We start from the raw sequence: 15,964 nt of genomic DNA, 5'->3' as shown, positions 1-15,964 counted from the left end.
AAGCGGGCGGACCGAGGCTCCTTTGTCCTGTCCCGAGTTGGTGTTGGAGCTTCCACTGGATGGCGCCGCTTGCTCGCGATGTGATCGCCAAGCACAGGACAGAGAATTGGAGAGTATCCCGTGAACCTCGTTACAAGAAGTGAAAACCAGTGGTGCCGGCTTCCCGATAAAAGTCCGGAGGATGGTCGCCAAGAGAAATTACAGAAGGCGGAGGAGCGCTGGATCCACCCAGCAAGGAGAGAGGACATCTCGAGAGAAAGGCGGTGCACATGGAGATAGGAGTGAGCACAACCGGACCCCCAATAAGTCTCCAACCCTGACTTCTGCAGAAAGCAATGGTGCGTGAAAGCGAGTAAACTTTGTGAATTAGGGGCAGACGAGAGATGAACAGAATGAGGGAGATGGGGCGACCTTCCTTTGGGAAGAAGCCCTCTTCTCGGTCTAAGCCCACGTTCGGGGCTGCCTTTGCTCATTGAAGGTCGGGAGTTGAATGCAAAGCATCGGCGATGACTGAAGATGGGAACTGCTCGGAGCCCGACTCCTGGGCATCGGAGCGGACTCCCTTCGGCGGGGTCAGAGTCACCACGGCGCTGGCCGCGGTCCTGATCTTCACCGTTGTCGTGGACATCCTGGGCAACGTGCTGGTCATCATCTCGGTGCTGAGGAACAGGAAACTGAGAAACCCTGGTAAGGCAAAGGCGGCGTGACGAGCTTGGGAAAGTTGAGAGGTCTGACGGATGCTGGTTGAAGTCAGACTGCCAAATACTTGGGAGACTATTGCATTAGACATTGGCCCAAAATGAAAGGGTGGCGATGAGTGTCAGGTAAAGTCAGTGATAAGAAACGCGAGTGAAACAGGAAAAGTCCGCAGATACTGTAATTGGAGTAAAAACTAAGGAGGTCCATAGGTGGCATATATATTATATAGAACCGGCGTTTCGGTCCTGTGCCCTTCCTCAAGCTATGAGAAACAAGGTGTAAGAAATGGGAGAACCTGATTCCAAATTTCCTGATCTGTGGGTTTCGAGATGAGCGCTGGGGCCTTTAAAAAGCACAAGCTCCCCAAGTCTGGATCCGTTGTCTTCTTGTTTGCTCTCATGCCACTGGTTGATCGGGAAGGATATCGATTATTATGTTCTTTGATGATTCATTTTAAAATATCCTAAATGGAAAACAGCCTTTAGTGGTGTTGTGAATTATCTGCAGGAAGAGCAAATTAATTCAGTAAAATTAAATTTGGAATTTAGAAATGCAGTTAAGATCAGCCAAAAAGTCCGCGCCGTTTAACAGTGGTTAACAGTGCAATTATCCTTCATAAGTTCGTCTAACCTTTCACGAGGTTACAGGTTTAATGAATAGATTGTGTTGCTTTAAGCATTTGGTAAGTCTCACAAATACAAACTAAGCAGATATATCGCAATAACGAGCTCACGTGAAATAATGCTGAAGAATCGCATTGCAGTGCAGGGGAAAACGACCAGTTGGTTTTTACTCGAGATTTCAAAGCCTATCAAGTGCCAGTGTCCGAATTCAGACATTTTTAAAGTTAGATCAAACAAACTAACTGGTCGCTTTTCCCTGCCCTCTGAGGATTCCATGTTGAAACCGCTCCTTTCCCTTCGACCACTTTAGCTTGTTCTTCGATCATTATTGGACACAGACTTCATTTGTTTCTTCACAGAATGTTCTGTGCAGTCATCTTTGCATTGTGAATCGGATTCAAACATCAAAAACGCGCAGATTAAAATTCAATTCTCGGAAGTAAGAGTTTTAACTGAACAACGAAATAAAAAATTCAAATTTGCGATTCAACTGTACCTGAAAGGCGAGACTCAGAGATTAGATCTGCTGGGATATGAAGCAAGAACGAATGGCGGGAGGGACTCAGCGGCCCAGGCAGATTATATGGAGGAAAATGTAGAGTCAATCTTTTGGGTCCAAATCTTTCACCAAGAACCGAAATATAGACTCTCTAATTTCCTCCAGAGATGCTAACCGACCTGCTGAGTTCCTCCAACAACTGGTATTTTTTAACCTTGCTGAGAGAAGGATGTTGATTAATGTATTTGACAGGGAGAACGGAATCTGGTTGTCTATGTTCAGGGTGGGGACTGGACAGGACAATAAAACTCTGCAAGATTTACTCCGAACAGCTATAATAGTTGAACTGCAAAGTGAAGTTCCAAAAAAATTAAGGACATTGTTGTGCTGCCGGATATTTGTCAATGTAAAATGCTTTCATTGGTACACAAGGTTACAAAAGTACCATCTGATGTTGGGAGTTGTATCCTGATCTGTCAGCCATACTCAGTAACATTCAAGAAGGGAACCTGAGAACTCCACCTTGCTAGAAACTCCAGGAGGTTCCTGAGGAAAAATCTAATAATGTTGCATGGAATTTTTTTGATCTTTGGTGCAAGTGCAACTGTGCAAAGCTGTGTGAGAGCCAGTATAAAGAATTGAACAGCAAAAGTCCACCATTACTTTACACACTGCACTTTCTGGTCTGTGGGCAGTTGGAGTTGTCACTGGTAGAGTTAACTGTGTAATGATTATAATATTTTGGGGAATTTGGTAAGATTTAGAGTAGGTTACATACATACACACATTTTAAAATAGATCTTATTTGAAAGACTGAAGAATTCACATTGCAGGATCTCTGGAAAATGTTATGTACATTTCACATAGGTAATAATGGCTCATAAAATGCTTGACCATTGTCTTGCTGGAGTCAGACTGTCTATCAGTACCCTTTCTGCAAAGTGCTCACAGAAAGGTCACCTCTAGGTTTTGTTTATCTAACAGCAGATGGGAGCAGAAGGAAGAACTCCTGTTGTTTGCTGGAGAAGGTGGGGGCTTTGCAAATGAGAGTCACATGCTTTTCACTGGAGTTTCAGTTGGAGAGAGGGAGAGAAGAGAAGCCCTCTCAGCTTGTGTGTGTGTGACACAGTGCAATCCAGGAAGAACTGATGAAAAGTTCCAAGGCAGTGGATGGCTGGAAATGCTATCTGTCTGATGTTTCTCTTGGAATAAGAGGAACACAAGGAGCTCTGTCGTAACCTGAAAGAAAGAGGTTACCATCTGGAAAACCCTGATGGGGCAAGTTTCATCAGCGAGACCTTGAGGTGACTAATGGTGGTACCTCAGTTGTGGAAATCCTGGAACAACACATATCTATCTGCAAACCCTACAAGAACTTTCCTGAGCGGTAAACATTTACCTTTCAAGCACCAAACCTTGATGAACTTTATACATGTTAAATTCTGTGCACAGTATAAGAATTGCCTGCATCCAGAGAACTTGGAAGAAGAAGTGAGATTGAACAGTGAACCAAAGAACTTTTCAATTTACACACAAATTACATACACGTGCGCTTAGAATTAGAAGGGGGTTAATTTGGGTTAATATAGAGTATAGTTTCATATAAGTGTAGAGTTAAGTTAAAGTTTGATTCTATTTTCATGTTTGAAGTTGATTAAAAAATAACTTGTTTAAAAAACCACTTATCTTGGTGAATGTCGATTGCTGCTGTGTTTTGGGGTCCTTTGGGCTCATAACAACTGTATAAAGTAACAACACTTCCTGGAATTGCAAAATTTGCCTCTGACATCCACAGATTCAACTAGAGTACTCACTGATGAAGCTGTGTCAATATAATCTGGACAACAATTGGATATTGCAAGGACACTGTTGTGGGTCAGAACTAATCCTGGATTCCCTGGAGTAGGTTATCCCATGGAGTAGAGTGTGGTTTAGTCTTTCTACATCTACATCAGCTGCATTTAATTTTCTGGAAGTGATTGGTGGGGATTTGGTCAAAGCAGTGCTCCACCGGACAGCCCCTTATGAAATGCAGGACAAATAATCCACACCATATAATTTGAAAGGTGTGTGCTCCAGTATCAAAAATAGTATAGGGCTTGCCAGGAAATGCAGGAAATGAAATGTGCTTGAACATTTTACCCTGGGATGATGAGGTGAATGACTGACCACTTCTTGTCTTTGTACACAAAATTATGAGAGGTATAAAGAGAATAAATGAAAGTAGACGCTTTTTTTTTCCACTGAAGGTGGGTGAGATACAAACCAGAGGACATGAGTTAAGGGTGAAAGGGGAAAAGTTTAAGGAAAATATTAGAAAGAACTTCTTCACGCAGAAAGAAGAATAAGTGTGGAATGAGCTGCCAGATGAAGTGGTGAATGCAGGCTCAATTTTAACATTTAAGAAAAAATTGGACAGGTCCATGGATGGGAAGGGTTTGGAGGGATCTGGACTGGGACAAGGCAGAATACTGTAATAGTTTGGCACAGACTAGAAGGGGCAAAGGGCCTGTTTCTGTGCTTTAATGTTCTATGGTTCTAACTGGTTTCAATCAACACTGTTTACTTCTTTGTTTATCTCACCAAATATAGTGGAAAGTAAATGTTGCTTCAACTCACAGCTGATCACAGGTCTTTGAAATTACAGCAGCAGGTGGTGAAATAACCTGGACTAGATTCAAATGGCAGTTTTAATGCACAACGTCTGAGTAATTATGGCTGATTCCTGTGGATATGGTGTTTGTGCATTTACATTTCTGAGCACAATTCTGAATGACCTCAGCTGGTAGAAAATTGTTATCCTGACACAGGAGAACTGTCAGGTTTGTGGAGGAGTTGGCTTTTATACCAGAGCAAAATAACACTATTATCCAAGTGCAAATCGATTATGGATATTACACAATTAAATTTGAAATTCCACATTCCTTACTGTAAATGCATTCAACTTAATGTTAATACCAGGCCAAGAATTGCAAAGGTCTTCACAATAATGAAATGCTTCAGCTTGAACATATCTTCTAACTCTTCTTGAACAGCAGCAGAACATTCCTGACCATCCCAGTGCTCATTTCAGGTTTTTAAATAAATGAATTGAATTATTACAACAGAATATAATTGGTCCATTTTATTTGCTCGCTATCCTTCAGCATTTTAATTCCAGGGAATTTTATATCGAAGAATTTTCATTCAAACTGTGTCAATTAACAAGAACATTTTTTAGTTCAAAAATAGTCAACAGAAGTCCAGTTTTTATAAATAAAAAATATATATGCAAAATAAATCTATATGAAGAACCTGAAGGCATAGCATTACTCCCAGATAGCATGTTGATTTTTACCCTTTATGAAAATTTTAATGTATCTGAAGGCTTAATAATTATGAATACCAAATCACTGCCACTTGGAGGGTTATCTGAACATACCCAGCTAACAAACAATATTTTATTACTTTATCAAAGTTTACAATTTGATTTACATGATATCAGTTTGTACTTTTATGTTGAAAATAATAGGATAATATTTTAGCCATTCAAGTGAAGTTGAATCATTCTGCGTGATTATTTAATTTGTATTGATTTTATCTCTTCTAACTAAAGTTTCTGCATTATTCATTTTAAAAAATCATAAATGCAGTTAGTAAAATGACAATGCGGGAGAATCTCAGTAGGTCAAACAGCGGACTTCATTTAGCAAAGATGAAGATACGTAACCAACGTTTTCGCGTTAAGCAGCTGTGCCCTCCATCCCTTCCCCACCTATTACCCCTTCTCCACCTATTGCCCCTTCTCCACCTATAATTCCTTATCCACCTTATTATCCATGATCCACGTAATCCCTAATCCACCTTATTATCCCATATTCATCTATTATCCCTTATCCACCTTATTATCCCATATCCACCTTTTATCCCTTATCCACCTGCTGTACCCTCCATCCCTTATCTACCTATTACTTCTGGACTTTTGGGCCCTGCTCCTCCCCCATCCCTCCTTCTACCATTTTTACATCTTGTCAAGTCCAAAACATTGGTATTTTCTTTTTCAATCTGTTTATTGAGTGATATCAAAATTGTATTCAAGGGAAGAATTATGTTATATTCACGTATTTACGAGTGTGTAAGTAAAAGAACATATTAGTATTTAACAAATATATATTATCCATAAATTTCTTCTCCTCATGAAAAACCAAAAGAAAAAAGGGAGAAAAAATGATTTTTTATTGCAAAATCCCCTATAACTAATCTAAAAAAAGAAAGAGGGATTTGGCTGTCCATTCTGAAAGTAGGAAAAGAAAGGTTTTCCTGGTTAAAATCAAATTTATCATTAGGAAACAAGGAGAAAATCCAAAATATAATTATAAATCTTTAACTATATGGAAATATTGAATAAACAGTCACCAAACTTCTTCAGATTTAAAAGATGTATCAGATGTCCGACTCCTAATTTTCTCCAAACTTAAACATGTCATGACAGCAGAGAGCCACTGAAGTTGAGTTGGTGGGTCCTTCTATTTAAGTAACATGGCTTTTCTAGCCAATAGCGTTGAAAACTGTGCGCAGACAGGCCAATGCCCATTCTCTGCTGATATGATTCCAAAAATAGCTGTTAATAGATTTGGTTATAATTCTAATCCTAGAATTTTTATTCGGGTTTCAAAGATACCTTTCCAGAAATTATCTAGCTTTGAACATGACCAGAAAGTATAAGTTAAAGTGGCTACCTCAATTTTGCACCTATCACAAGTAGGGTTACATTGACCACCCTTAACTGGGACACTCCATGTGTTCACATCTGCAAGGAGCCATCCCCAGTGTTAGGATTATTCCACCTTCTACCGGTGACGTCATGATGCATCGAGTAATGGTGGACCTGCTCTAAATTCAAATAATGTATTATGATCTTATATTTGAACAAAATTAATCATGCTTAATTATGAGCCCTTCCGCCCCAGTTGCTGTTATGCCAACCTATATAAACCTTTATAAGGGACCATGGGAAAGTGCTAGAAATAAATAGCAAATTCAGACAATTTTTAAACAGTGCAGGAAAGTGCTATAGTGCACAATCTATACAGCGTGGGAAAGTTGTTAACGCTATCGCATACAATTTATACAACATGGGAAAGTTGGTATGCTATTGCGCACAATTTATAATTACCGTGGGGAAAAAAGTGAGGATGGACTTGTCCTCCCAGAATTCCATGTGACACTTGTCATGCGAAGACTTCTAGTACCAGGAAAGCTCCTTCTTATGTGGAAAGAACATCTCAGAGAATCATGTTGAAACTTTGTTGAAGTGGCACCAGAACACAATATTGCACTTCCCATATTTCTATTGTGATAGATTTTGTTGTGTTTGTTAGTGTAGGTCACATACACCGTATAAGAATTGCATGCAACCAGTGAACTTGGAGGAATGAGAAGTGAGATTGGACTGTGAATCAAAGAACTTTTCTGAACTTACACACACATTACGTACACGTGCGCTTAGAATGAGAAGGGGGTTAAGTTAGGTTAGTTAAGTCAATAGTGATAAGTTAAAATGTGATTCTATTTTTATGTTTAAAGATAATTAAAAGCAACTTTTGTTTAAGTAACCATTTGTCATGATGAATATCTATTGCTGCTGGGTTTTGGGGTCCTCTGGGCTCGTAACACTACACTTCCGATTAACGGTCATTGACCAGAATTATAAACTGTTTCACTCTTCACAGATACTGCCTGTCACATTGAGTGTTAGCAGCACTTTTTATTTTTATTTCATTTTCTTTTGCAGCATATGCAGTATTTTGCTTTACATCAGATTAAAAGAACCTGAAGTTGAAACAGAGTTCCAAATGAGAAATTGTAGTTCTGAGGCAAACACAAATTACCTTTAAATCCAAATGCGTCGGACACAATTGAGTATAGGAGTCGAATGATGCTATACTATAATACATGAAAGGAAGGTGATTGCATTATGTGTAAATTGCAACCCAAGCTAATAATTTGCTAATTGCATTGGTTAATCAGATCATTAGGCTATGTTCAATAGTTGTGATTTTATATTTGTATTTTCTGAGATGAGATGGTAAACTTTAATGTTGAAAAGATGATCGTAGAAACTGTGCTGTCATTAAAGTGGACTGTAATCTTTTTTATAGGTTATATCTTCTGTCATCTACAGAGGCATATTCAGGATTTATTGCATTAAAATTCAATACAGTCTGAATAAACACTGTGAAATTCTGTGTTTCAATGTAATAATGCACATTGTAAAAAAAATTTAAAGTAAAAAATAAGCAATTTCCTTTAAGCTTGTGTTAGGGAGAAGCATATGAATCTTCAAAATGCATTGGTGCAAGAGAATAAATCTATCACTATGACCTAATTGGAATAAATTAACTTGGAGAAATGAAATACTGTCCATTAAAATCAGTGCAATTTCAAATTAAAGCCAAACCTCACTGAAGTGTTAAGATAAAAGGGGATGATGGTTTTATGTTGATTTAGAACAACTGTTTTTTGGCTTTAACTTAAATTATTACCTTGCAATTAGTCTAAGTTATTTAATTCTACCCACGAGGGAAGATTCCCAGTATAGTTTTAGCCTGATATATTGCATTCAGGGAGCTATTCGATAAACTCCCATATGAATGAGATATTTAGGCATAAACTATTTCTTTTGGATAATTTGAAAATGAATGCTCTTGAAGGTGCAGGGATGTAACTGAAACACAGCCCACTCTTTTTAAGTGAAGAAGCACGCTCAAGGCTCTGACTGGCCTAATATTGCCTTTGCATTCGGACCTCAGCAGGAGAGACACAGAAAAAGGATCTGACATTCAATCAAAGCAGACGTGGAGTTTGGAAGCTTTCAAAAGTCTGGAAAGTGGGGGTTAATCAGTGGTTTGAATATGTGCATCTTGAACTGAAATTAAAAAATCCTCAGCAAGGTCAGACAGCACATGAAAGGAACAGAGTGAATGTTTTGAGTCATTAGAATGCATACTCCTCCCAGTTCAACATTCTTTCTGTTTATTCTCCTGGACACACTGCTTCCTGACTTCTGAACACTGCTTAAAACTCAGTCTTGCAGTGCAGGCAGTCAACTGCTTGTCTGTCCACCAGTTGACTTCAGTTCAAAACAATTGGCATGTCTTTGTCCGCAGTGGTGTTGGCAACTTCCTGAATTGTTTCCTTTGCTTCTTTGCAACAACCTTTGTTTCCCTATTAAAATTGAAATATGCCAGAAGGAATTTTGAGCTGCCCATAGAGGGAGTTTTTGTAAAAGACTGAACAGATAGACAGTCAAAGATGTCAGTCAAAGATGACTGAACAGTCAAAGGCACAGTCATGTGGAATGGCATCCTAAGTAACTTCATTATCTAAGCAACAATCTATTCATTCAAATTCTTCTGAAGTGTGAGATGAAGCATTCACATCTCTGTGGCCTGGATTGCTCTGTTTTAGGAATGCTTACCATGTGATCCCATGCTGGTCTCTGCTATATGTCATGTTTGGGAGTAATTAGTAAACTGTGATTAACCATAATTGGTAAAATTGAGACCTAAGATTTGTGGGGTCGCCACCCTTGGAGCCGTGCTTTGTCCACCACAGTTCACACTGATCACATTTAAGCTTGTGAAGTCCTCAGAAGAGCATAATATTTGTTGAGGTTGGACAGGTGCAAGTGGCCTGTTGGCATTTCTGTCACTGGCATCCTATTTTCCATGATCTCTGGTCCTTCTGGTGCTCACTAGCCTATCTTGGTGAGTTCTAAGTTCAAATTTATTGTCAGAGTACACCCCTGTACTTTATGGCAGCACTACAGAATAAAGAGACATCCACACAGTGTGAGGGTGAACCGATAAACTGATTTTATTGTTTGAATTCACCACATTGGGCGAAGGGGACACCCACTTCCGGTGACATGTGCGCTGGCCTCCAGAAGTGACATCAGCATGTCACGGCATCACTCCTTGGCCAGCGGTTCGGCACCTGGAAGTGGTGAGTTCCTTTAGTGCATGTGTGGCGTCAACCACGGGCTTCTCCTTGGGTATGAAGGGGGGCCCGCAGCATCTTGGGTCGGCCAACTGGTGCAGCGTAGTCACTCAGTCTGCTGCAGTAGGTTAATTTGGGTATTTGGGCAGCATGGACTCATCGGCCAGAACAACCTGTTACTATTCTGCATGACCAAAAAAAAATTCACATACAACCCTGATAGTTTTTTTCCCTGCAGGCTTAGCAGAATTTCTAATTATCAGTAACTGTTAATTGTACTCAAGAAGAAAAAACGTATACAAAAGAAAGTGTTACATACTAATAAAATCTTATTAGTACTAACAAAGGAACAGCGATGGAAGAGTCACCAGACAGTGATAAATTCAAAGTATTAGTTTTTATTAAACTATTAATAACATTTCTTACTTATCTCTAAACTTAACTATAAATTTAACACCCACTATACGCAAATGAAAGTGTGTGTGTGTGTTAAATTCCAAAACCATTACAATTTAAGCTTAATTCTGAAAAAGTAGATTTTAAAGTCATAACATAACAATTACAGCACGGAAACAGGCCATTAGGCCCTTCTAGTCCGCACCGAACCAAACACCCCTTTCTAGTCCCACCTCCCTGCACAATGCCCATAACCCTCCATCTTCTTCTCATCCATAGACCTGTCCAACCTTTTCTTAAATAATACAATTGACTCCGCCGCCACTATTTCTCCCGGAAGATGATTCCACACAGCTACCACTCTCTGAGTAAAGAAGTTCCCCCTCATGTTACCTCTAAACCTCTGCCCCTTAATTCTTAACTCATGTCCTCTTGTTTTAATCTTTCCTCCTCTTAACGGAAATAGTCTATCCACATCCATTCTGTCTATCCCTTTCATAATCTTAAATACTTCTATCAAATCCCCTCTCAACCTTCTACGCTCCAAAGAATAAAGACCCAATCTGTCCAATCTCTCCCCATACTCCAGATGCTTAAACCCAGGCAACATTCTGGTAAACCTTCTCTGCACTCTCTCCACTCTGTTTATATCCTTCCTATAATTAGGCGACCAGAACTGCACACAGAACTCCAAATGAGGCCGCACCAACGTCTTATACCATCTCAACATCACCTCCCAACTCCTATATTCCATGCAATGATTGATAAAGGCCAGCATACTAAAAGCCTTCTTCACCACCCTATTCACGTGAGTTTCTACCTTCAGGGAATGATGTACCGTTACTCCTAAATCTTTCTGCTCTTCTGTATTCCTCAATGCTCTCCCATTTACCACATATGTCCTATTCTGATTCTTCTTACCAAAATGAAGCACCTCACACTTATCAGCATTAAATTCCATCTGCCATTTTTCAGCCCACTTTTCTAAGCAGCCCAAATCCCTCTGCAATCCTTGAAAACCTTCTTCATTATCCACAATTCCACCTATCTTAGTATCGTCTGCATATTTACTAATCCAATTCACCACCCCATCATCTAGATCATTAATCTATATAACGACAACAATGGGCCCAATACAGATCCTTGAGGCACACCACTGGTCACCGGCCTCCAACCTGACAGACAATTATCCACCACCACTCTCTGGCCTCTCCCTTTCAGCCAATGTTCAATCCATTTGACTATCTTAAAATTTATACCTAAAGACTGCACCTTCCTAACTAACCTTCCATGTGGTACCTTATCGAAGGCCTTACTGAAGTCCATATAGACAACATCCACTGCGCTACCCTCATCCACATTCCTAGTCACCTCTTCAAAAAATTCAATCAGATTGGTCAAACATGACCTTCCTCCCACAAATCCATGTTGAGTGCTCCTGATCAGACCCTGTCTATCCAGATGTTTATAAGTACTATCTCTAAGAATTTTCTCCATTAATTTACCTACCACAGACGTCAAACTTACAGGCCGATAGTTGCCAGGCTTCCTCCTTGAACCCTTTTTAAATAACAGAACCACATGCGCAATGTGCCAATCCTCCGGCACTATCCCCATATCTAATGACATTTGGAAAATTACCGCCAGAGCCTCTGCTATTTCCTCCTTCACTTCTCTCAATGTCCTGGGGAAGATCCCGTCTGGTCCCGGAGACTTATCCACCTTTATATTCTTCAAAAGCCTTAAAACTACACCTTTTGTAATCTCTATATTCCCCATATTTACCCAATTTGCTTTTTTTATCCCACATCTCCCAATATCCTTCTCCTTAGTGAATACCGAAGAAAAGAAACTGTTCAATATCTCCCCCATTTCTCTAGGCTCCACACACAGTTTTCCATTCTGATTTTCTAAGGGACCAATTTTGTCTCTAGCTTTCCTCTTACCATTAACATATTTGTAGAACTCTTTTGGATTAGTTTTCACCCTGCTTGCCATAGTTTTCTCGTACCTTCTTTTAGCTTTCCTAATTCCTTTCTTAAGATTCCTCTTACATTCAATGTATCTTTCAAACATCTCCTTAACTCCATGCTTCTTATATCTAATGTACGCCTCCCTTTTTCTTCGAACCAAGTTTCCAAGGCTCTCTCAAACCTTTTGCCCCTCCTTTTAACCTAACAGGAACATAAAGCTTTTGCACTTTCAAAATCTGATCTTTAAAAGACTTCCATCTCTCTACTACATCCTGCCCATAAAACAAATTGTCCCAATGCACACCCTGCAAGTCCTTTCGCATCTCCTCAAATCTAGCTTTTCCCCAATCAAAAACCTCAATCCTTGGCCCTGATTTCTCTCTTTCCATAATGACATTGAAGCTGATGGCATTATGATCACTGGACCCGAAGTGCTCGCCAACACTAACCTCTGTCACTTGACCCATCCCATTTGCCAACAGTAGATCTAACACTGCTCCTTCTCTGGTCGGCACCTCTACATATTGTTGTAAAAAACTATCTTGCACACATTTCACAAACTCTAACCCATCCAGTCCTTTCACAGAATGTGTTTCCCAATCTATATGTGGAAAATTAAAATCTCCCATAATTACAACCCTGTGCTTATCACAAATATCTACTATCTCCCTACAGATTTGCTCCTCTAGGTCTCGGTCCCCTCCGGGTGGTCTATAATACACCCCTACAAGTGTAACCTCTCCTTTCCTACTCTCAGTTCCACCCAAATAGCCTCCATGGATGTGCCCTCTAATCTATCCAGTTTCAAACATCTTGTTGACTTCAGGATCCTATTAAATCGTAGTTCAAAAGTAATTAAACTCATAAGTCTCTTAATGAGGTGTCTTTCAGAGCATTATTCATCAAACAGGAGTGACCACCTTCTGGGCACAAATAAGATTGCCTCTCTTCTTAAAAAAGCAGTTGGAGTGGCTATTTTCTTTTAAAATACCACTGGCTGTTCCTTCTGTTAATAGGAAGAATATAAGATCCTTTTTAAAGGATTTTAGAAACTTTACTTCTTAAAGGTAGTCAGAAGTGGTCTTACTTATTTAAAAGCCACTTATGTTGTGCATCTCCTGTGATAATGATAATACAAGTCCTGACTTTCAGGGTGGTCAAGTGCTTCTTCAATCTTCTAATTCAAAATGTCTCTCTGCCTTCAGTTTATAGTTCTTTGACATCATGTGATGTGACATCATCAATGCGATCAGTCTCAATTCCTGGAAACCATGTGATCATTTTCTGGAATCTTTAACAGTTACCAGCTCCATTTTCTTGGAAACCATGTGACCTTCTTAACTCTCGCTTGCAGACGTCATGACTCCGAAAGATTACCTCATTTCTGAATGTATTGTATGGGTGTGTGTAACCCTATTCCAAATCCACTACTTTATCTAAGACATATTTATAGGAAATATAGCTTAACATTAACCTAAATATTAATATTAACACAGATCCATTACAAAAGAAATTCTTTTCTTTCTTTCTTTCTTCTTTGGCTTGGCTTCGCGGACGAAGATTTATGGAGGGGGTAAATGTCCACGTCAGCTGCAGGCTCGTTTGTGGCTGACAAGTCCGATGCGGGATCATACAAAAGAAATATATAGAAAAGAAGGAAATGTAAACCAACTGTCTACGCTAAGCTAATGCAGAAAATAAATATTCAGTAATAAATAATGAGCAAAGTAAGAATCTTGACTGAGTCTCTGAATGGGCCTGAGTGTAAACCCCTGTAAAAGCTAGTGGACACTGCCCAGGACATCACAGGCAAAACCCTCCCCACCATCTAGAACACCTACAGGAAAGGCCACCTTCAGAGAGCAGCAGCAATCAGCAAAGACCCTTACCACCCAGCACACTCTCAGTTCTCATTGGTGCCATCAGGAAAGAGGTCTAAATGCCAAAAAACCCACACCACCAGGTTCAGGAACAGCTGCTACCCTTCCACCATCAGACTCCTCAACAACAAACTCAATCAGGGACTCATTTAAAGATTTTTACTTGTGCACTTAATTAATTTTATTCTCTCTGTATTGCATAATCAGTATTTTTACATTTCTTTACTTGTTTACATGTGTACGTTAAGTATAGCACTTTTTTGCAATACCAATAAGTGGCAATTCTGGCTCGCATGAAAGAAAAGAACCTCAGGGTTGTTTGTGATGTCATGTATGTACTCTGACAATACATCTAAATCTATGATATGTCTTCCACCTGTAAAGTCAACTGGTTTCCCTTTTCAGAGATGCTGATTAACTACCAAGTTCATTTTGCCATTTTTGTTTCAGGTTTCAACCACAGCAAATTTATTTGTTTTCTCCATAGTTGGATGGCTTTAGATTTAACAATCAAAGTTCGGCATGGAAAAACTGTATAAAGAAAATTCAAAGTGAAGCTTAATTCAACAATTCCAGTGGACGCCATTCACAAGAATGCTCTCTTTGTAGCAAACAATGAGAGACAACCAACGGAGCCTGAGTAATGTTAATCAGTACACTTTCTTCAGCAGATATCAAGGTTTCTCTTTAGGGTTCAAGTTCAAGGTTCCTTTTATTTTGTTACGAGCCCAACGGACCCCAAAACCCAGCAGCAATAGACTTTCACCAAGACAAGTGGCTTTCAAAACAAAAGTTATTTTTAATCAACTTCAGACATGAAAATAGAATCAAACTTTAACTTAACTCTATACTTATACTAAACTATACTCTATATTAACCCAAATAACCCCCTTCTAGTTTTAAGTGCACGTGTATGTAATGTGTGTGTAAATTCAAGAAAAGTTCTTTGGTTCACAGTTCAATCTCACTTCTCCTTCTTCCAAGTTCTCTGGTTGCAGGCAATCACCATACTGTGCACGTGTATAAAGTTCACCAGACTTGGTGCTTGAAAGGTAAATGTTTACCGCTCAGGAAAGTTCTTGTTTACAGAGAGAGATGTTTGTTGTTCCAGGATTTCCATACTGAGGTACCACCATTCGTCACCTCAATGTCTCGCTGATGAAACTTGCCCCATCAGGGATTTTCATATGGTAACCTCTTTCTTTCAGATTGTGACAGATCTCCTTGTGTTCCTCTTATTCCAAGAGAAACATCAGACAGATCGCACTACCAGCCATCCACTGCTTTTGGAACTTTTCATCAGTTCTTCCTGGATTGCACTGTTTAGTGTCCCACACACACTGATTGAGAGAGCTTGTCCTCTTTCTCTCTCTCTCCAACTGAAACTCCAAAAAGAGCATGTGACTCATGTCTTGCAAAACCCCCACCTTCTCCAGCAAGCAACAGAAGTTCTTTCTTCTTCTCAAGTTGTTATCTTAGGTAAACAATCCAGAATTGACCTTTCTGTGAGCACTTTGCAGATACTGATAAACAGCATGACTCCAGCAAGACAATGGTCAAGCATTTTACATCAGTTTAATTAACTTGTGAAAGGTGCTTACATTCTTCAGAGATCTTGCAATGTGAATTCTTCAGTCTTTCAAATAAGATCTGTTTTAAAATGTGTGTATGTATGTGAACTACTCTAAATATTATAAATTCTCCCCAAATATTAATATTTGTTACAATTTCCTTTCATGTAATAATACTTAAAAATGTAATATACATGATAAACAAACTTTTGTCTGCTATAAGTCACCATGAGCATTGCCAGGTGTCCCTAACAATAAGAGAACGTGAAGCAAAAGAGAGTCCCTTCAGAGACATTCAGTGTCCGTGGATTCACCTCCAGCCCTCCCGCAGCATCTGTAGCCA

The 15,964-nt window shown here is 39.5% G+C and overlaps 1 protein-coding gene across 1 annotated transcript in view; it reads left to right on the top strand.

Annotated features, from left to right (window-relative positions):
- Positions 1-506: 506 nt before the first annotated feature.
- LOC138740240 (melatonin receptor type 1B-like) overlaps positions 507-15,964 on the top strand; it is a 75,750-nt gene continuing 60,292 nt past the window's right edge. The window contains exon 1 of the mRNA XM_069892575.1: positions 507-687. Coding sequence (XP_069748676.1) covers positions 507-687 — 181 coding nt within the window. The remainder of the gene's footprint in view (positions 688-15,964) is intronic.

This window comes from Narcine bancroftii, chromosome 8 (genome assembly GCF_036971445.1).
Source record: "Narcine bancroftii isolate sNarBan1 chromosome 8, sNarBan1.hap1, whole genome shotgun sequence".
NCBI classification, from domain to species: domain Eukaryota; kingdom Metazoa; phylum Chordata; class Chondrichthyes; order Torpediniformes; family Narcinidae; genus Narcine; species Narcine bancroftii.
The sequence above is the reverse complement of the archived record's forward strand: the minus strand, read 5'-3'. Positions and strand labels throughout refer to the sequence as shown.